Here is a 22,101-nt window from a genome sequence, read left to right on the forward strand (position 1 = left end):
AACCTAGTAGTATTAAATGATACCTTTCAAGTTTTTAAACCAAAACAAAAGAAAGGAAATGAGTAAAGAGAAAGGGGTTATACAATTTTTTTTTGAACTCTCACAATAAAATAACATGTATCAATTGATGCAGTAGTATTGTATGACACCTTTTGAATTTTTAATGAAACCAAAATGAAGGATTTACTTAATTTTCCACCTGACAATGAAGACTGCCTACACCACTCAGTAGTTTTAGGTGCATATGATACCTTTTAATTACATGGATATAGCAGCATAGTTTTTGTGTTGAAATGTTACATCTGTAAATGTTGTCATGGTAGCATAGCACTGAAATACAGACTAAAATCAATATTAGAATTATGCATAATAATATTCACAAAGAGGAAATTCAGACCATCCTGTGAAGAAGAGAAAAATTACAATATGCTATGACTAATGTAGGAGTGTTTATTCATAATTTTAGATTCCATTGAATTTACAGTATATTTCTAACAAGATACAAAAATACCCTTGTGTACCCTCATCTTTGCTTGCATGTGTCATTCTTCCTCATTAGCTATGAAATAAACAAAAATATTGTATTTCATGTTCTATCAAGGTATACATATTTCTCACAACTGTTTCTTCTCTGTTTCCTTAAATAGATTGTATTGAAAATGTTTATTACCAGAAAACATATAAGAACAAATTACAATTTATCAAGCCAAGCAAACAGTATACTGAACATATTTTACAATGAAAATGATATTTTTGTACGACACTAGTACTGGTATACTACAAGTGTAGACTGCATTGTCAGAATTCTTTATTGATTCATGACTACCTGTGAAAATGTGACATTTTGGCACAATATAATTAATGATAAATATATTATGTACATGTACTGTAAGGCATGCAATTTCTCTAGGTCTATATAAAAGCTTTGCTGATGTTTCTGCAAGAGATTTCCTCTGATTACCTTTTGGAATGCTTTTCATTGTTCTGATGTACTAGAAATGTAAATCCTCAAAATGGCATACAAAAATATCAACAGTGGCAAGATTAATTTCCAAGTGATGAAAGGTACCATTGTGTAATAACTGATTGAATAAATAAATTCAACTGTTGAAATATACTTTTACATAAATCACATTGTAAACAGTTTACTTAATACTGCAGTAAATTCAAACAGACTGATTTGATGTCATTTTGACTGATTGACTGCTCAAATACTACATGTACACACACATTGTACAACAGATCTAGAAGGTAGAATGTATTTATAGATAGGGCTTTATACAATAACATAAATTGACAGAGTCTTATGGAGAGATCTGTCATACATGTTGATGTGGTAGTTAGGGTAATGATATTATTAAGACTATTTCTACAATGAATACAATGAATTTCATTGTAGATAGTCTTAACAGTATGAAGTATGTGCATATTTATTCAATGCAAGTAATTTATGCCATTCAGGTAATGAAACTGTTTCTATGGAAACATTTTCTTTTACAACTAGCAATGCAATTAGGCATCATTATCATTCCTAAATGTGACACATTATGTTTTAATAAAGTTGTAATCACTTTAGAAATCAATATCCTGCTATTCCTATCAGTATTTTTGTTAAGGATGGTAAACAGGTCAAATCTACAACATTTTACTGGGTTCCCCACCCATATTATGGTTCAATGTATTGGAAACTATGCCAGTTTGACCATATTCACCTTTCTTGTTACCTGGGTTACTCTACCTTAGCAAAAACACTTACACTACCTATCTTGCATACTGTTATTTTGATGTGGAAATAGATTATTACCGTTTCACAATTTGATAAGTTAAAAATCTACCAATAAAGAAACATCAGTTGGAATATATACCACCTAATATTAAAGTTATGTAACCTTGGCCTAAATAAATTGTATTCATTTAGGCCAAAGTTACATAACTATATTATTCCCAATACTCTCCTTCCTTCAGTTCAGGAAAATAAAGGTGGTGTATATGGCCTTGTAGAGACATGTATGAGATTCTGAAGTGACAAAACTCTTCAGTCATCAGTATTTTATGGCTAAAAGAAGACAAATATTGAGGGATGATATAATTGTACCTCACCAAGCATAATATATGAAAAAAAGAAAATGTCAATTTGACTCATGTTTTGAGCACTGAAGAATCAATAATAGACGTGTGTTATCATGACATAGAATGACCAGGGCATAAATGCCAAATTTTGTGTTCAATTTTGTCTTACTTGAAGCATAGATTTTCAAGTCAGTCACCCCTGTTGACTCGTGATAAAGCTATATTTGACAGAGCTATGTTGCTATGTGGGAGGAGAATGGTGCCATCTGTTGTTGGTATGACTGGATAGATTTTCACATACTGAGAACTATTTGAATAATAATAGGATATGATTTCCTTGCTATTTATAAATACTGTGTGATGCAGTGTAAACAACCAGTACTTTCTACAGTTCTATTTCATGATGTGTGAAGCACTGCATATCCCATGGCCACTATTTTTGTTCAAGACGGTAAGTTTGACAATGAGTGATTCTCAAGGATTTCATTAGGATGGTGTAAACATTCACGATTGCCCGCCCTTCCTTGCTACCTTAATAATATTTCTACTACTAATCTGATTGCTGTCAATTTGTTTACAGGAGTTTACTCCAGATTTGGCATCCTTTAAGACTGTAGCACCATTGTACTCAGATATTAGAGCATCATTGAGACCGTTCATGGGCAGATGTTGTGCCAAATGTACACCGATCAGTAGGGTAAGTGCTATTATTATTATTATTATTATTATCATTTACTTTTATTTCTGACAAAAAATATCCATATCCAGAATTAAATAAAAGTAGGGAAAAGAATAATATATACTATAAGGGAACTTAAAAAATCCTATTACACCAAACATTCCACAGTATTGAGATAAAATTATATTTGACACAACAATTGAAATGATGGGATTACACGATAAATACAGTTGTCTAAAAAACTGAGTTTTTTCTATAAAACTTCATCAAAAGTATGAATAGACAAACTGACAAACATTAAACTAATACTTTGTACAGTTGAATAATTAAAACCAGACAACTTTCAAAAAGTTATCAAACCCCCTCGTGAATGACCAATCCGATTAAAATCTGATGTAGATGTCGGCTAATCGTTCATTGCTATTTTACCTTCGTTATTTTGCCTGAATTGACCTTTGTGGTACATGTGTATGTTTTTATCCTGATCGGCTCCTCTAGAGGAGTTGTAAAAGCCATTATAAAACACATTGACACAAGCACACACACACACACACACATACACACACACACACATAGAGCATAGTTTTAGATTAAATGGTAGAATTTCTTTGTAAATCAATATGTTCTACTAAAGAGTGATTTTAATATTCAGATATATAACTATGTGACAAACAGGCTATAAAAACAACATCAAAATACAGGTATTTGCACCTTGAAGAACCACTTTGGTGTGATATTTCAAATGTAAATATTTACTTTTTTGTCTTGTATGATTGTTATTATTATGTTGTCATATATTCATGCACGGGTTCATTACATGTATGTTGTTATTTTAGGGTATGTTTTTTGATAATGATACATCGTCCATGGCAATCCGAGACATACTCAGAGTCCCTCCTGGGAGGTAAGTCAAACTTGAGATATAATTTATCAAATCACTTGCCCAATGTTTTCAAACACGTATACATTCGCCTTTAATATATGCTTTAAACCTGTGTTTTGACACCATGATATTCAGTCATTTGAGGTTGTTTGTTATTGTCACATGACTGTCATGTGAGAATCATATGACAGCTCGTGGGATTCCAATACAAACTGACCTCATAAAACCACAGCTGTTGTTATTTTTTATATTGTATACAGCTGTCATTTCAGGTCTCGATACAATGTTGTATTTGTTTATATTGTCATATGAGTCATGTGATAATCACATGACAAGTTACATTTAGAAGGATCAAAACTCATTTTTCATGACAAATATTAGCACAAGTGAACTGTACTACAGTGTAGCAGTGTTGTGGCCATTTGTGTGTGTGTGTCTGTGTATATGTGTGTATGTGTGTATGTGTGTGTGTGTATGTGCATGTGTGTCTATGTGTATATGCGTGTATGTGTCTGTGTCTGTGTGTGTGTGTGTGTGTGTGTGTGTGTGTGTGTGTGTGTGTGTGTGTGTGTGTGATATCGAGACATTCTTATGTACAATTTAACATGATTGCCATGGTATCAAGCTAAGCCTTGCAAGATTGGGAAGAAAGCCTTAAGCGTGCATTTTTGTAAACAAATACTGGTCTCATTGCCTGGTATTGATGTGGATTATACTTCTGTTGCTTTTAATTTGGATGATACTTGTTTTTAATTTGTTCCAAGGCAAAATGAACAGATCAGCAGATTTTGCCCAAAGACTTAACTACAGAACAGATTAGTCTAATATTTTGTGGGGATGTTTATATTATTGGGGTTTCTAGATGAAGATTTGTTCAAGGCAATGCGATTCCTACTTTGTTATCTTAATGAATGTGTTTGAATAGATTATTATACATTGATAACTTCAAGGTAATCATGATATTGACTGTCGACAGCAAAATCCTGTCCTTCTACAAAATCTATCATTATTTAGATTATATGAAAAATGTTGTGGTGTGTCAGGATAAAAATGTTCAGCACAGATATTTAATTTCGGCTGCATCTGTTTAAAAAAGATTGTGTAAAAGTTTAGTTTCTCAGAAATTCAGACTCAAGTGAGTAGCCTGTTCATATCATTCAGTTAACAGGGATACGGTATTTGCTGTAATCAAGAATTTTATCAAAACCTAGACAGTAAAGATTAGAATCTTACAGACTGGGCGTATTTACAGACTAATGGAAACCTTGAATACAGTGTAGAATAGTGCAGTCCTGAAATGAAAGAGAGGAGGTTTAATAGTCAATGTACATTAATTCATATGTTTGACTGTCTTGTTTTTGTTTTTTAATCGTCTAAATATGTAGTTTTAATGATGACATCGATATAGATGCACATGACTAAAACTTCAACTATTATGGTAGCTTAGAATCTAAGCTTGAATCCTTTTGATGTACTGTTGACCTAGTCTAGTTTCTATGCCATATACTAACTCACAGAGTAGTTTTAGCTTCATTTGGTTGACTTCTTCATGCACTACTTTGTGAGTTGCTAAAAATGACAAAGTTGGTAGATTGTTTTCACTGATTGAGAAAGCTACCAACTTTGCTGTGAAACACTGAAATTATAGTTCTTTCAAAGGAGGCTGTAGTACCTTTAATATTAAACTGTTATGACCCTCACTTCTGGTTCACAAGCTGCTACTGTGAACAATGTTTCTTTTGGGGAAACTATCTACTGTCTTTCTTTTGTACAGTCACTGCCATCATATTCTTTGTCTTTATTTACAGTCAGTTGGTACATTGTATCTCTGTTGAAGGTCCTAACACTGAATGTCCTAATAATATGAATTACAACAAAACCAGCCACTATAATTAATTGTGTTTTATTGTTTTCATGTACAGTGGGTTTCTCAGTCGAAGATTTCCAGTGCTTGCATATGAATTCCAACGAAATAACTCCCAGAACTATCCACCAACCAAGTCAATGGTTAAATCAGTGATGAAGGAAGACAGGTTGGTGTCAGTCCTATATGTACAGAATGATAATAAAATATATTTATCGTGAAGGTTTCTTATCAGAATATCTGCCACAGAGTTCTAGAATCCTGGTGACAGGGCAGCTAAAATTTCAATGGTCACATCAATTCCAGGCTAAGCATTATGATAACAGAGAGGATAAATTTGATCTATCAGTTCCCAGGCTAGGGATCATCATAACAGAGCAGATAAAATTTGATCTATCAATTCCTCTGCAAGGAATCATCATAACAGGATCAGTCAATTTGCTTTCAGCAACCTTGACATGCCCTTAACAGCAGCATATAAAGGATAGAGTTTTTGGTCAATAGAAAATTTGTGAAATTTATAGGCACTATAATAATAATTATTGCAACTGTTCATGACATTTGTATGACCCACAACTGGGGTGTTCTTGGAGGTTAACGTAAAAATCTATTCAACCCATTGAAAATGTTAAATCTCTTCAATGCCTTTATGTACTTTGGAAGCTAATACAATTATAAAGCTTTGTTCTTGGAAGAGGTATTGTGGCAATGACATGTTTACAGTTTGATGTAAATTTTGAGTTTCAATAATAACACCTCCATACTACTCCAGTGTCAACAGAGACTGTTACCTCACTTATAGTAAAGCATGATTTCAGTGATTTCACTAAAAGTCCATTGTGCTGCAATGTCATTGATATTACTTTCAATTCTTCTGTTGACAGAGTTCAAGCAGCAATACAGAAAAGTGCAATGTTAGAAGTAGACGGTGAGTCTGTTGTACATCTAGATAATCAAGTTTTGACATTGAAACAAGTCATTTCTTGAAAGATATGTATCATTTCTTAAACACATAGATTAAATGAAGAATAATCGCAAACTATGAAATCCGATTTAAATCATCCTTGCTAGCTCTACATGTTGATTCATGTCGGTTTCATGAAATTTGATGAAATCGATATTTAAAATGACGATAACAATAGTGATTTTCTTCCTTGCAAGCTTTTGAGATTTATCAAACAGAAACTTTTGCTACACCAAAATTCTTGACATATACACCACATGTTTAGACAAGACTAATGAACATCTTGCCAAAATACGTGTGTGTGTGTATGCCCGAGCAGGTTTTCATAAATTGTAATATTAATAATAGTCTATCATTAATATTACAGTTTATTAAATTAGTAAATATTTAAGCCTCTCCACAATAAATGTACCATTATTCACATATTACCCCTGGTACAGACCTAAATTACGGCCTTTGATAACTTCCTCAACTCCCTGGGGAGAATACAGTCCATTGTAGCCTCAATAAGCACATTGGATTACAGCAAACACATAGCAACCTCTATCCTACCAGGTCCCAATTATACAGATTGATTTACTGGGGCACAAATCGTGGTTCAAATCTTGTACAAGGACTTTGGCAATACAGAAACAAATAGCAACAATGAGTTTGACCCACCAATACGCAAATTCTAAGCAAGCCACTCTAACCATTTGACCATTATGACTTTTTTAAAACCCAAACCAAAAGAAGGAGACATTGTCAAGTAATAGTAAGGTTAGGGGTGTCAGACCACAGGTTATGAAAAAAATAAAAGTAAAAGGCAGCTTTATCCAAAGCAAAACTGTTCTTCCAATTTTGTATTTATTTGGCGTCTTCGACAATATGAATGATATTAAAGTCAGTTTTGGGTTGTGAATTTATTACAGATGTAGAAGACAAACCAGAGAAGTTTCCTATGGCCATAGAAAAACATGCTGCCAGGGCGTATCGACTGGTAACAAATATGGTAGCATCAATATCAAATAAAGTTATTGGGTAAGTCTGCAATGAATGATGTAAAAACATAGCAACTTCTTGTATGTTGCTCAGATTTTAGAAACACATATATCAAATACTGGTACATGTTGAATTTTGCAATACAGCATTTCAAGGCGTCGGTCCTTTAAATGAAACACAAGTATGTGAGTATATGTATATGTGTTGTGGAGACTTTTGGATAGCCTTGCTGCAAGAGTAGTCTATTGATAACATTTGTCCGTCGGTGTTATGTAGAGTAATTTAGGTGTAGTGTTATACTTTAGTAGACCACATTTATGCAGTAAACCTTCTCACATGATTCATCACTATAAATTTTAACTGAAGTTTTGAATGTCAAAAATTGAAAACAAAACATTACTTTACTAACAGAAGTGACCATGGTGATTGTTGCATATATCTTTCTGATGGGGAGCAGCATTGCAACTAAGAAGGAGTGGCGTTACACCTGCATCCCTCGTGAGGAAGCATTTAATATATAATCAATGTTAGACAAGGGGAAGAACTTAATATATGTCTCCCCTTCTTGTATATCAAACATAAAAATAGGAATCTCACAAATTTAATTTTTTTTTTTGTTTCTCAGGTTTACTGGTTGGTTTCTTCTAAAATTTCTTTGTAATTTCTTAAGTGGTATACAAGTACACAAAGGTCAAATGGAGGAGGTCAAGAGAGCATCAAAGGTAGAAAACTTTCTCTTTTCACCATATGCTATATGTACAGCTACTTTCATGTGCTGAGATATACAAAAGACTTCCCATGTTGTAGTTGGAGTTGCTATTCCGCTGCATCATATTAGATCATTTAGATGTACACTAAGGATAGTGAAACTCACATTGACAATACTCTGTTATGTCAGCATGGTGACTGAAGCTTGTGCTATTGTCTGTTTAATTCTTTGTTTAGACCAATTGTCTTTTATATATGAATTTAAATGTATTATTTAATACAGATTCTTATAAATTGAAAGGTCCACATTCTATATGTATTTGTAATGTCATATGATTTTATTTATTAATTGTTATGGAACTTTCCTTTCCTATTCAGTTACCCTGAACTTCATTTTCATTTACCAATTTGTAGCTGTCATGTTCACATTCATTTCCTATTACTATTTCCCATTCCACAGTCCTCAACTTCATTGTATTTCCTTTCCAGTACCCTGAATTTCATGTTTATTTCCTACTTAATACCCCTCAACTTCATTATCCTTTCCTATTTAGTACCCCTTAACTTTGTTTACCTTTCTTATCAGTACTCCTGTCACTTCATTTCCATTGCTATCCATTACCCCACAACTTCATTTTCATTTCCCATTCCATACCCCTCAACTTAGATTTCCTTTCTTATACTCCCATCAGAGAGGTATACCAATGATCTTCTTACCACTGCATCGGAGTCACTTAGACTACATTCTTGTGACATTTGTTCTACACCAGTGGGACATCAAAGCACCACACATTGCAGCAGGTGATAACCTCAACATACCAGTATTTAGTTGGTTCATGAGACATCTTGGTGGATTCTTCATCAAGCGGAAACTAGACCGAGAGGATGGCAAGAAAGATTGGGTCTACAGATCGGTGTTACATAGTGTAAGTTGTTATGTATTTAGTCCAATACTGTGTTGCCCCTGACAACCAATCAATGTGACCTGGTTTGAGTGTGAATGTGGGTGTATTTGTCAAATAAGAGATGAAGATGAAGTGTATAATGAATATCATCAAGTCATCACCACAAAAGGAGCCGTGGTATCAGTAGGATACTGTAGTATACAACTTGGTGCTCACATTCACATTCCTCATTGTACGTGTACTGTATATACTCTGCTTGACTTGTATGAAATGGAAATGGAATTTACCACTTTCATGGCCTCTATGTGACCCACATCCAGGCATATCTGGAGGTAAATTTTCAACACAAATCAGAATGTTGTGTATTTGCAATATCTTAGCTTGCCATGGAAGCAGATAAATATGGAAACTTTGAACATGGAACAGGTATTATAGCCATTAAGAACATGACATTTGGATGACATGCTTCAAAGATTACATGTGATATTTTACTGTAGAGTCACACAAATGTCATGAAAGTCAAGTATTGCCTTGACATCAAAAGTACAGCATGTTTTAGTATAGTGTTGGCTGGATAATCCATGGTTTGGTTTAAAAAGAGATGTGTCCCTTGTGGGTAAAGTATCTATTTTGTCAGTGTCTGTATTTGGTGGTGTATAAATTGTAAAGGTGTTATCCTTGCATGAAACAAGTCAACATCATGGCTCATTTTCTACATACATTGTTTCCCTACAGTATATGCTTGAGGTACTGAAAAGGAACCAGAACTTAGAATTTTTCCTTGGTAAGTATATCTTATCTTGATAAATCTACAAGCTTGAGCATCATCATTGACAAGTTCACAATTGATGAATTTTTTCCAGTCATAGACTGTCCACCAAGTGAGGATGGAGAGTTCATATTAATTTTGTATATTTGAACAGCGTATTATTAAGTTTTATGATGTTCTTGCCATGCATCTGAAAGTAATAATAACAATCATCAATTAGAACTCTAATGTAAATGTAAATTCTTCCAATCTCTCACAGCAGTATAATATTTTTTTTTGTTTCCAGAGGGAGGTAGATCAAGAAGTGGAAAAGCATTGTCACCAAAGGGAGGTCTTCTATCAGTTGTGGTAGATGCATATATGGATGGTAAGTTGAGAATTGAATCAAATATGGATCGTCATGGATATTCATGAATGTAGCATTGCACTGTTCAAATCTTATTGTAAGACTCAGTGAATATGAAAACGACCTTAATTTCTATGCTCATGTTTCCTTTCAATTGTTCATGCACTTTTATATGTTTTTGATAAAATGCATATCACAATTGAACCTCAGTCTTTGTAATGTAATAAAGTTTACAAGTCTGAATGTGCAAAGAGAAACTATGAACATATCGGTCTTTGAATTATCAGGTGAAAAAAAGCTTTATCCTTGCATTGTTATTCTTGTCAAGTAACAGGGTATATAGCAATGAATACTGTGTCTGTTATATTGGGTTGTCAGTGGCTGAGTGGTTAAACCATTAACTTTCCTCATACCACTATAATCAGGGTTCAAACTCATTCAGGGTTCGATTAAATTTGCCATGCTGTAAGTAAGAAGAGTGTCGTTCAGTTTGACTTTATCGAACAATGCAGGTTTTCTCCAGTTTCCCCATGTACTAACTCTGAACCCTCCTGTTATTGGGCAATGCCTGTTGGATGGTAAATAAATAACTAGATAAATAGATACATGTATTGTACTTTCCAACACTGTGTTCAAAGCACTGTGCATTTATTACCCCTTACACAGACTGTAATGGCACATTGGCCCTTTACACTTCTTCAACTCCATTGGGAGTATTACTACCTGTGAACTTTGAGACTCTCAGATAGAATTGTTGTGCTAACTGTCTATGTTGTCATATCACTTGCAGGTACCATAAATGATGCATATATTGTTCCTGTAAGTATTAGTTATGAGAAGGTATTAGAAGGTAACTTCAACAGGGAACAGATGGTAAGTGTAACTCACAGTTCATTATTAATACTCAATCTCATGAATACAAATTCATCAAGACTGTTTGATATTGTACGCTGCTTTTAATTGAGACGTATGATATGAAGAAAGAATAGATGAGAATGACATGTATGATAGCTTTGATATGTCTTATACTGCAATTTTCCATGTCTGTTGTATACATAATACTGATAATTTTTCAGCTTGGAATCAGGAATATACTATTTTAGGCTTTAAAAGAATAAAAATGATTTATGATAAATTTCCGTATTTTTACAGGGAAACCCTAAAGTCAAGGAAACCTTCATTAAAGCCATGTGGGGAGTATGGCAGGTGTTCAGAAGTAGATTTGGTACTGTACGAGTTGACTTTGCACAACCATTCTCATTACAGGTAAAATCAAACTTCTTTGTATTCAGTTTGTATTTTGTTCTAGCACAACTTAGCAAGTAAAGCAGACAGTAGATACTGACCAATGTAGGGATACTTTGTACGAGATATTTCAAAAATCAAACTTTAAAAAGTAAAGGATAAAAAGGAAGGTTACCATGGAAATTTGTTGAAATGGTGATAAATATCTCTGATAATTCTTAATGTACAAACTTTGAAAGTAGGAGCTTGTCAATTTTGATGAAAACATGGAGATGACCACTCAAATATTTGTGCTATGATGTATATAATTAATTTGACAGGATTGCATGGTTGCTTCATTTTGTGTGATAAAATGAATGCCTTATTCTCAATGGCCAAGCAATCAGCTCATGTGTGCCTCTTAGTCTTACCACCTGCACTCTTGGCTTTGATTATGCACCAGTTCTGTATGTAAAAACAGTGATGTTCATTTTGACCCTACCAAACAATGCAAGTATTCCCCAGGTGCATGAATGATGATCATTTAGCAGTTGCTGAATTTAATATGAAGAAATAATTTATTATTATTGCTCAGGAGTACATCCAGTGTGGACAACCATCAAGTCCTGTGTCTAGTGATCTTACAAATAATGGTGGTCCTAAAAGTTTGAAGTCTGTTGGGAGTGATAATTCATTGTATGGCACTGATATTGTTAGGGATGATTTGAGGTTGGTCATCAAAGGCTTGGCAGAACATGTTATTTGTGGTAAGTATCAAATACAGTATACAATAAGTCAGTAGGTGTCAGTGAGTGTGGGTGGGTGGCTGAGTAAACGAACTTTGATATACAACACAAAATATACAGTTCATAAGAGATATAGATAATGCATGAATGTATGAAACTTAGATTCTCATTTTGAAAGCATAATAAAGGAAACATGCATGTTCATTCAACTTTGAGCGCTGTTCAACATGCAAAGTGAGAATTTATCTGAATGCTCATTCTGTCTATATCACATCGAAAGTTAGCCATCGTTTACAAAAAACAAACAATTCTTGGCATCAATATACAATAAAATGGAATGTAAAATGATCTGATTTGGATGCAATCTTAGCAAATATCAATTTTGATCATCAACTGTCAATGGTCTGTGAATTCAATTTGTCTGTCATTATGATAATTATACAAATGGTCATTGACAATCATGGTATTCTAGTTACAGTTTGAAATATAAGATTTAATTTTCCCAGATTTGTAGAATAGTATGTCTTTTTGCTGATGGTTGCCATGTTATTTGTACCACCGACAATGGGACAATTATATTTATTCAGAACTTCTGTTTTTTGACCCAAACGTTTCATATTTATTTTTGTAAAACTTACATTTCATTTTAATAATGATATTGTATCAATTGTTGATGAAAATACCAATGAGTTTTAGGAGATAAGGACTTACTTTAAGTGGCAAAAAAATGCATTTTTATTTCAGTCCCAGTAGTTAAAGCTGATAGATATTAGATTGATGGAAACTGTGTTCCTTATCTTTTCTATTCATCACTAAAAATAAATGTTTGAATAATTTTGTTTTCTGTAGATGCAGTGAAGACACAATCTATCATGAGTACTAACTTGTTGGCATTCCTACTGCTTACAAAGTACAGACAGGTTAGTACATGTAGTAGCATTCTACATATCTCATACTGACACAATTTCTTGAAGGTTCAGTCTATGATGTGTAGTTTACCAAATAATGTAGTACCTCATACTGTTAGGTACTGGTATTCCTATATGCTATACTATGTGTGTGTGTGTGGGGTGTAGATTATCTATTATATCCTATCTATCTTAAAGAGTGTTTTTTCTTCATTCTATTATAATCATAACATCATGGATTTCCCACACTTTAAGAAATAGGCTTTACCTCATAGAAGTCCACAACTTCAGCCATTTATAACTTTATAGGGCTGAGGACATTTCATCTCATCAAGTTTTTATCGTAGGGTCTAGTAGTGTCAATGCAATCAAATCGATGTAATTAAGTTTATCTGCTGATACACTTATTAAAATGTCATTACAGATTAATGTGTACAATAAAATATATGTCACTATGTATGTGTCTGTCACATCACTTGAGTTGAAGAGCGCCACCTACAGTTGGTTTTGACTTTTGCTGTCCACCCTGTTAGTGATCAGCAATAGACTTTACTGTGTCAGTCTGGGAAAGAGATGAAATACTCTTTTAAAGTGTTCTATCAATTTGAATATCTCTATAATATGTTATATGTTTCATTTATTGATTATTGTCACATATCATACACAGATGTATGTTTTTCTAAATTTGCTGAATATTTCATGTACATTCCAGGGTGCTACTGTAGAGAAACTTGCCAAAGAGTTTGATTTGCTGAGGCTAGAGATATCACAACGTGGTCGAGATGTAGGATTTTGTGGCAGTTCAGTTGCTGTTGTCAACTATGCTGCTGCTCTCCTTGGTAAACATCTGGTGTCAAGAAGGAAAGGAAGTCCCTCTAGTCAGGTGGTAGATGATACTGGCATTAATGACAGGTTGATACCAAATACATGCCTGCCAGACTTATTTGAATTGTCTTACTATGGAAATGCAGTCATCTCTGTATTTCTCATGGAAGCTGTTGTAGGTAGGTGTAACCTTACTTCTTAATCAGTATTCCCGGTAAGGCTTATATGCACGCTACTTGTGCAAGGTCTCCAACTGCTCTCGCAGTCAAATTTCATGTTTTTGCACAACCTTATATCCAAGTATCAAGAATGTAACAGAAATAGACACTGTCGATGGTGTTAGAAAGTTCTGATCACCCAACCAAAAGTTATATAACTTGTGAGTAACATTTGACTTTTTCAACTGACAGGCTTTGTCAAACTGGCAGTGTTTTAGTGTAGTCAACTTAGTGTAGTTTTTGATGGAAACTCGGAAAAATACTCTCTTAGAAATTTAATGTGTAGGTAATGCCTACCTAGTAACAGTACAAAACTACTGTTTTTCTCATCCCATGAAATATATAATTATTGTCTGGATGTATGTTTTACTGATCTCGCTGTCAGGAGTCTCAGGTCCCCCTCCTCTCTTAACTTCTGTGCCATCCCAAAGTTTGACACCTCAGTCATACAGTCTATGAGCATGAAACCCATATCAAAGTCATACAAAGAAGGTCTGGTGTAAATTATTGAATGTGAGTTGTCAATTGGAAATGAAAACTGACTGATATCATGTACTTCAATTCATAGCCACTGCTATAGGAGCTGTCTGTGAAGAGAATCTGACAAGTAAACAAGGTTACGAAGACTATGTGACTGTATCAAGAGATGCAGTTGTTGAGAAAGCCATTGAGTTGTGTGATTTATTACAGTTTGAATTTACCTTTAATCCAGTAAGTAGTATTTGATGTTTTATGTTTCTGAAATGGTTGGAAACATCCAGCACTTGTAGAAACTTGCAAAAAAAAAAAATTAAATTAAATTAAAATAACTAATGTTTTGGGATTAACCGTTTAAAGAAATAATGAAGTGCCAGAAATTTGACTTGGTTAGAATAAGTCTGAATGACATCAATAAACAAAAGATGCAAATATTATGGTTCAAAACGTTGCTGGATGGCATTGGAGATGCAACTCAGCTGTATATACTACTTGTAATGATTAAAAATATATATACTTCACAAATTGCTACTAGTCTGAAAGGGCCAGGGCCAGTCATTGATCTGTTTATGTAACCACTCACTACAGGGTTAGAGCATATTACGTAAGTGGAAACTATGATGGCACTTTCTTTCAAACTGTTAGTGTTACACACCCTAACTATTATTTACTGTTACTTTATATACTTTTAAAGCAATCCTAAACTTTTGTCCATTATTTATTGATCTTACAGCCCTGTGGAAACATCACTGCTTTTGTTAATGATTCACTGGAAAAACTGATAACAGCTGAAATCATATTACCTGAAGAGGTAAGAAAAATATAAACAAAAGAATTTTGATGTTGTGGGATAGAGGGCATCAAATCTATTGTAATCATATTTGAAATAATATTACCTGAATAGGTAAGAAAAGGAGTTAGGGCAGCAAGTCTTTTGAAATCATATTTGAGATAATATTACCTGAAGAGGTAAGAAAAATATAAACAAAAGAATTTAATGTTTTGGGATAGAGGGCTGTGACTGTGATAACCTCACAATTTCTCCTTTTAATTTGTCATGGTTATAGTCGACTGAAGATCAGCACAACATACATGATTCATGGATGACTTGAGGTTACACTTCCTGCACTAGCTGAAGCAAATGTTTTGCATCCTGTGAACAGAAACACACCTTTTGTTTGTCAAGATATCATGTTCCAAAATATCTGTTTATGAGACAAATTCTATGTTTGCCTTAGGGCAAGGAGACAGTCATGCATAAAAAGAGAAAGACTTTCATAGATAAGAGTTACTAACTAGTATTTTAAGAATGAGAGGTTTGCCCTTAGGAAGACCTAAAATCACTCATACATGACCATGGGGTCTGTCTGGTTCAATGTGCCTTCCATACTTTTCTGGGGATGAAATTGATTCAATTTAGGATTACACCACTTGTAGTTTTAAACATGTTAGGAGGATATTGTGTGTAATTGTGTGTGTGGTTTTTTTTTTGTCTTTTCCTGTCAGACAAAATCAGTGAACAGTAATGGAAAACTGTGGACTGACAGACTAGCAGATAGTGTATCATGGGAAGATGATAATGATGAAGATATTCCCTCACTTATACAGCCAAGTCAAATACTCCAGGTATGTGTACTTTTCTACAAAAATATGTAATAAACGCCTCAGAAATAAAACTCTTACAAAGTTAGAGTCGGCAGAAATAATATATTCAGGGTTGACAATGAATATTCATGAGAGATGTTTTACATTGAAGGGCATAGGCGCTTTGGTGTGCCCTTTTTAAAAACCTCGTTGATGATGTACTTCTCATTTTGTAAATCTCTCTATTTTGTTGCTGTGTGATAGATAAGTTCATCGAAGGAAAACATTGAGAAGTTATCATTTCTACAAAGTATGTTGGCGCCATTGATTGAGAGTTACTGGATATGTTTTACTAATTTGGTGAGACTGCAGGACAGAGATTTAACAGAGGCCGAATTTACACATAAAATACATGGCTTTGCAAAGGAGAGAGTCTTTAAAGGACTTACTAATTATGGTAAGTAAAAACTAAAAAAAGGGAGAGATAGTCTTAAATCACTGAACAAGTCATTTTTGTGAACGTTGGATCAGCAATAAAGCCAGTACTAGCCAGTATCCTACCTAGAATTTTTTCACAACAGAGCTCAGTCCTTTTAGACTTGCCAGTGAGAGATTGTGAAGGGAATGGGGGTGGGGTGGGATGGGGATGGGGGTGGGGTGGGTGGGATGGGGGTGGGGGTGGGTGGGATGGGGGTGGGGTGTTGAGTTTGCTGGATGTTTTGTTATCACCTTTGGATAAAAATGAGTGATGTCAAGTATGATTGTCATTGCATCAAGTGAATGCACAGAAATTATAAGAGGGCCAGACCATTACTTGTTTGGGGGTGAACACTACTTTCTTTTCACATTAATACAGAAACCCAGTTCAAACAGTATACAAAGATAAAGTTAAGTACTCTGTATTCAAATCTGTTCAATTTTTGTCTTTTCTCTCAGCGGAAAGTTCTGGCTTGGAGACACTGAAGAACACCACTAAACTTCTAAATCATAAGAAAATCACTGACGTATACTTAGATGATGAAAACAAGAAAATGATCCAGCTAAGAGAAGCTTACAGGGAAGAACAAAAACTGACATCGTTAATTGCTAACATTGAAACCTTCAAATTGTAAAACATCTCTGCCTGAGATACATGTATTCAGACTTCCTATGTAGTATCTGTTGTTTTATTTTTGTTATGCAAAAGATAGAACAAACAGCTTCTATGGTACTGGATTCTGAATTACAAGGACTGTCGAATAGTCCAAATAGGGAACTTGCAATCCTTACTGAGCATGCTCAGACACAAAGGACTATGGGATTATCTGTGGTTATTGTAATACCTAATCTGGAGCTACCGATAAAATAAACCTCCCACAATGGTCGGGGTAAATACGAATTGATTATTTGTGGTTGCAAACAATATTGTTTATAATACTAATTGATTAGTATTTATTATCACATTTCACATGATGCAACATTCAACATGGCAGGTTTGCAAGTTTCCTATTCTGACATGAGTTTAAGACTAAAGGTGATTCAATAATGATCTCAGTGTGTGTTTTATACAGAAATGACAGGGCTTTCATTTTTGTGTTGACGATCTCTTTCTTGTTGTATCCATCAAAAAAGTTGTATTCAGAACTCCAGAATGGGTTAAAAGTAAAGAGTAAACAAAGGGGGGGGGGGGGGGGTTGATTGATAAGTGCTCACAAAAGAGTTGCAGACAACGGAAAAAATCATGTAAAATGCCTGGCATATTGCTATTGTTTTGTATTGTTAGAAGTAGATACATTTGCACAGATGAATTTGATATATGTTGAGGAGTCTAACCGTAACCTGAACTCCCTAGCTTGATGAGAATAATAACTATTGTACTACTTGTATAGCCAAAATGAATTCTTCTTTTGATACCTCACATCAGTTTTGCCAATAAAGTTTTTTGTACATGTATGGTTTTGAGATTTCTACATTGTATATTAAATAATTAATACTCTGTTTGCTTTGTTAACCAATGTAAGACTCTTGTCAAAACAGTAAACATTCTTAGTGTAGTCGTTCATTTGTTAGTACTGCCATGGTCCTACATATCAATGCAATATTATGTTGAACTTTAGAATTTTTGTTTATCATGGCTTATGCCCTTTATCTGTCATAATGTTGACACATAGTTTGACATGTATGGGATTAGCAGTCCTCTACCGGAGCTATTGTAGCGGGTATTAACCAACTCCTTGTCTGAGTTGCCGCTGAAGTCTTATCAGTATTGGATAGTGTAAGACAAAGGGGGACTTAGAAGGTGTGAATTGGGTTGACCTTTGTAGTTCAAGTAAAACCAGTCCGGCAAAGTCAGAAACCATATGCCTGCACATGGAAGTATAGAAGGGGAGCCTCCATGGTCTCAAGAATGAAATGCAAGAGTACGACCCGGACCAAAATAATTTGCCAAAATTACGAGAACTTAATTACGGAGAAAAATAGTTGTGGCGAGTAGTATTAAAAATAAGTCATACTACTGTACCATGAATGGAGTAGTGACTGCACAGTAAGGGTTTAAGGATGAAGGGCACAACTGTTACCATTCAAAAGAAACGGTAAACATTTAAAAAACGAATTTTACACAGATCTTCAGATGAGCTACACTATAATATTAGACACGTCTCGTTGTTCAGTCATATCAGGGCTTGTGAATGTTGTATGGCTTATTTCTTCGCCGTGAACACTGCATGCTGTGTGTGTCCTCACCCGAATGTGTACACTTTTATCTCAGTTATTATCATCACCTAGCCTGGCAAGGGGTGAGACAGTGTGTACTTTATCTTAATCTAGTCTAGCAAGGGTGAGATGGACTAATCCTGCCATCCTGTGAACTTGTCGGGCATAAGTACAATAGACACCGGTGGAAAGATAAACAACGCGGCTCCGCCTTGTTGTTTATCTTTCCACCGGTGTCTATTGTATACTTCCTTGTATCTAGCCGTATGAAAAGAGAAAAAAGGGCCAATTTATCAAGATGTGTATATAGAATAATTAAAGTCAGACTTAGCAGAATAGCTAGGTCATCTCTGACATTTTTGTGGTTTTGTTTGCATGAAATGCTAACACAGTAAATACTGTCTGTGTGTACAGAATCTTGCATATCTAGAATGAGGATATTGTGATTTTACTACTAAGGAGGTCAAGCTGTAGGCAAACTAAAATAGACAAACAATATTGTTGCGACATGTTGATATAAGCTATCAACAAACATTTATGTAATAAGGAATTTTTCATCTCACGGCAGATCTCACGAGATCCCGCATGAGCCATTGCATTCATAGCAACCACGCGTGTGAGGATGGTCAAGCTAAAAGTATCAAATGCTTAGCAGCACTATTCTTCTCAACATCATTGCACATGGCAATAGCGAAAGCTTGGCCACGATTGCCTGGTTTACAACTGTTGTTGCTAGGCACATTTGCATAACCCGTGAGATTTGCAACAGGATGTAAAATCCCTTATTGCACTCACAGGAGTATTGTGTCTCTGAAAGTGAAAGCAAGTTTCCCTCGCCTCGTCAATGAACATTGATGTAATTACACTCACAGTAGGGTGGTGTTTCTTATAGCAAGTTTTCGTCAAGTGGCCATACATATACAAGATGGCCTCATTCAGTGTTTACGCTATCTTGATTACACAGTGAGTATATCCACATAAGCAAGGCACTGCTATCACCAACTTGTGAAATCTACCACATATAATAATGATAGCTTTAGTTTGTGTTCATATTAGTTTGCTATGGCTTGGTTTCGGCAGTAGTATCCCTGCACTCACCTACACAATAACATACTAATCTGGTAATCAAGGATTCAGTTGACTAAGATAGACATGAGCTAAAACCATTGTTCAGTGCAGTAGAGTACAGAAGTGGGTGATGATGCTACCTCTATTGTGCAAATCTAATCAGCCTGTGATCAAGATATTGTAAACATTGGAATTACCAAAACAGGCCACCACAAGTTATGTTATAAAGAGACGCCCTACTGAGATTATAATTAAACCAACATCCATTCAATAGTGTATCACTGTTATATCAACAGTTTTAGTTTGTGTCTATCTGAGTAAACCGAGACCTTGATTACTACAGTAATATTATCCTTTCAAAAATAAAAAACATGTTTTTGTTTCCTATTGCACATGTTTGAAATGAGATATTAACCAGTTGTAGACTTGGCTTAAAGGATAGTAACCTAGTATTAGTTGCATCAAGCATATATATCACTGAATATAATATACCTAGTGATAATGCTGTGCCATGATTCACTAGAATCAGTCACATGATAGGAAAATAGAATGACTATTTCCCTAGGGAAATAGTTCCATCAACTTTTACATGGTCACGTGACTCGTGACTGTGAGTTACCAGAATCACATGCTATTTCCCTCGGCCTTTGGCCTCGGAAAATAGCATGTGATTCTGGTAACTCACAGTCCCTCGGGTGTAATAAACGGGTGCTATAGCCCTCATGGCCAGGCAATATGTGTTCAATATGAACTTGATAGATGTCTTGCTTTGTAATATTTTGTCCACGATGTACTTGCCATAGAATTATTTTCATTTTTATCCCAGTTTAGAAAATAAAGCACATGGAGCGTGATTTATTGTAAGTTAACACCTATCATATTTTATTTTCAAACTGACAAAATTTACATATTGTAAGTTGTATGATGCAATGCAATGTTTTTTTTTCAAGTTGTCTTTTTATTTGCAAATGAAGTTATCATTATTCATTGAACTACAATTATACCTTCAATTACATTTGATCTTTTCAATTGAAATATTTGATATTTGTAACTCTTTTGTGTTGAGTGATGGTTTCATGAACAATGTGTACGTGTATATAGAGGATGAAGTGGCACATTCAAGTTGGGAGTGAGGCTCACCTAGTAGGACAACTCAGTGTACACATTATACTTACTGAGCAGCTCACCAAGTAGACTAACTCAGTGTACACATTATACTTACTGAGAGGCTCACCTAGTAGACTAACTCAGTGTACACATTATACTTACTGAGTGGCTCACCTAGTAGACTAACTCAGTGTACACATTATACTTACTGAGTGGCTCACCTAGTAGACTAACTCAGTTTACACATTATACTTACTGAGAGGCTCACCTAGTAGACTAACTCAGTGTACACATTATACTTACTGAGAGGCTCACCTAGTAGACTAACTCAGTGTACACATTATACTCACAAACATTTTAAGGAACAAATAACAGCAATTTGGAGTGAAAACACTGACAGAGATGGTTGAGTATTTGTAACGAAAGTGGATAACAAAAACCATAGAGTTGTTTTTGATTTATTGATCATCACTAAATGTTATCAAATAATTTTCTTATGTCCAAATTCCTTTTGAGGACTCAATTTGTCAGTAGCCGTGATTCAGTATGTTGTTCGAGTTGGTAAAAGGTAAATGTATTTCAGTATGACATGAAATCCTTAAAAGTATAAAGTTACAGACTGTACCCCTCTAATTAAGTGTACAGACTATTAGAGTACATTAGACTGTTGCCTGCCAAGGTTACAAAGTTATTATTCCAAGAAAGTAACATAACAGTGTAGAGAGTTCTCCCCAGCCTGGTGTCACACTCTTCATGCTATTGGTGTTTTGGAAACAGGGTGATATAAAGTATGTATATAGGGTACAGTGTTGTGTAGTTTACCCAAATGATTTACAATGTAGATACAATATATGAAATAATCTGATATATCTTACATTAATAGGCATTTCATTGTGTATGAATGAAGTACACTTATAGTATATTAAATCTAATGTCATCATCAAAATACTTTTAACTCATTTCACATTTTTATATAACATTCACTTTCTATGTTGGAGTAATACGAAGATATACTTGGTATCTCAAGTATTGTGGTCCTTTTAGTGCGAGTTGTGGTTTTCTTTCATACAGTATCAAAATA

The 22,101-nt window shown here is 34.6% G+C and overlaps 1 protein-coding gene across 1 annotated transcript; it reads left to right on the forward strand.

Moving 5' to 3' along the window:
* Nucleotides 1–2,465: 2,465 nt before the first annotated feature.
* On the forward strand, nt 2,466–17,728 carry LOC144446695 (glycerol-3-phosphate acyltransferase 1, mitochondrial-like). The gene is made up of 21 exons (XM_078136516.1): nt 2,466–2,521; nt 2,651–2,767; nt 3,586–3,653; nt 5,555–5,665; nt 6,381–6,424; nt 7,372–7,480; nt 8,067–8,163; nt 8,842–9,075; nt 9,790–9,838; nt 10,110–10,190; nt 10,960–11,042; nt 11,322–11,435; nt 11,989–12,160; nt 12,989–13,059; nt 13,760–14,051; nt 14,659–14,801; nt 15,301–15,378; nt 15,988–16,003; nt 16,084–16,193; nt 16,416–16,608; nt 17,088–17,728. The coding sequence occupies exons 1-21, from the start codon at nt 2,471–2,473 to the stop codon at nt 17,261–17,263; spliced, it is 2,409 nt and encodes an 802-aa protein (XP_077992642.1). The 5' UTR covers nt 2,466–2,470; the 3' UTR covers nt 17,264–17,728.
* Nucleotides 17,729–22,101: the final 4,373 nt, after the last annotated feature.

This window comes from Glandiceps talaboti, chromosome 15 (genome assembly GCF_964340395.1).
Source record: "Glandiceps talaboti chromosome 15, keGlaTala1.1, whole genome shotgun sequence".
NCBI lineage: Eukaryota > Metazoa > Hemichordata > Enteropneusta > Spengelidae > Glandiceps > Glandiceps talaboti.

Coding starts and splice junctions, on each gene's coding strand:
- LOC144446695 (XM_078136516.1), top strand. CDS start 2,471: ATGATGTGTGAAGCACTGCATATCCCATGGCCACTATTTTTGTTCAAG. Junction 10,191..10,959: donor GGTAGATGCATATATGGATG/GTAAGTTGAGAA, acceptor TATCACTTGCAG/GTACCATAAATGATGCATAT. Junction 11,436..11,988: donor CACAACCATTCTCATTACAG/GTAAAATCAAAC, acceptor ATTATTGCTCAG/GAGTACATCCAGTGTGGACA.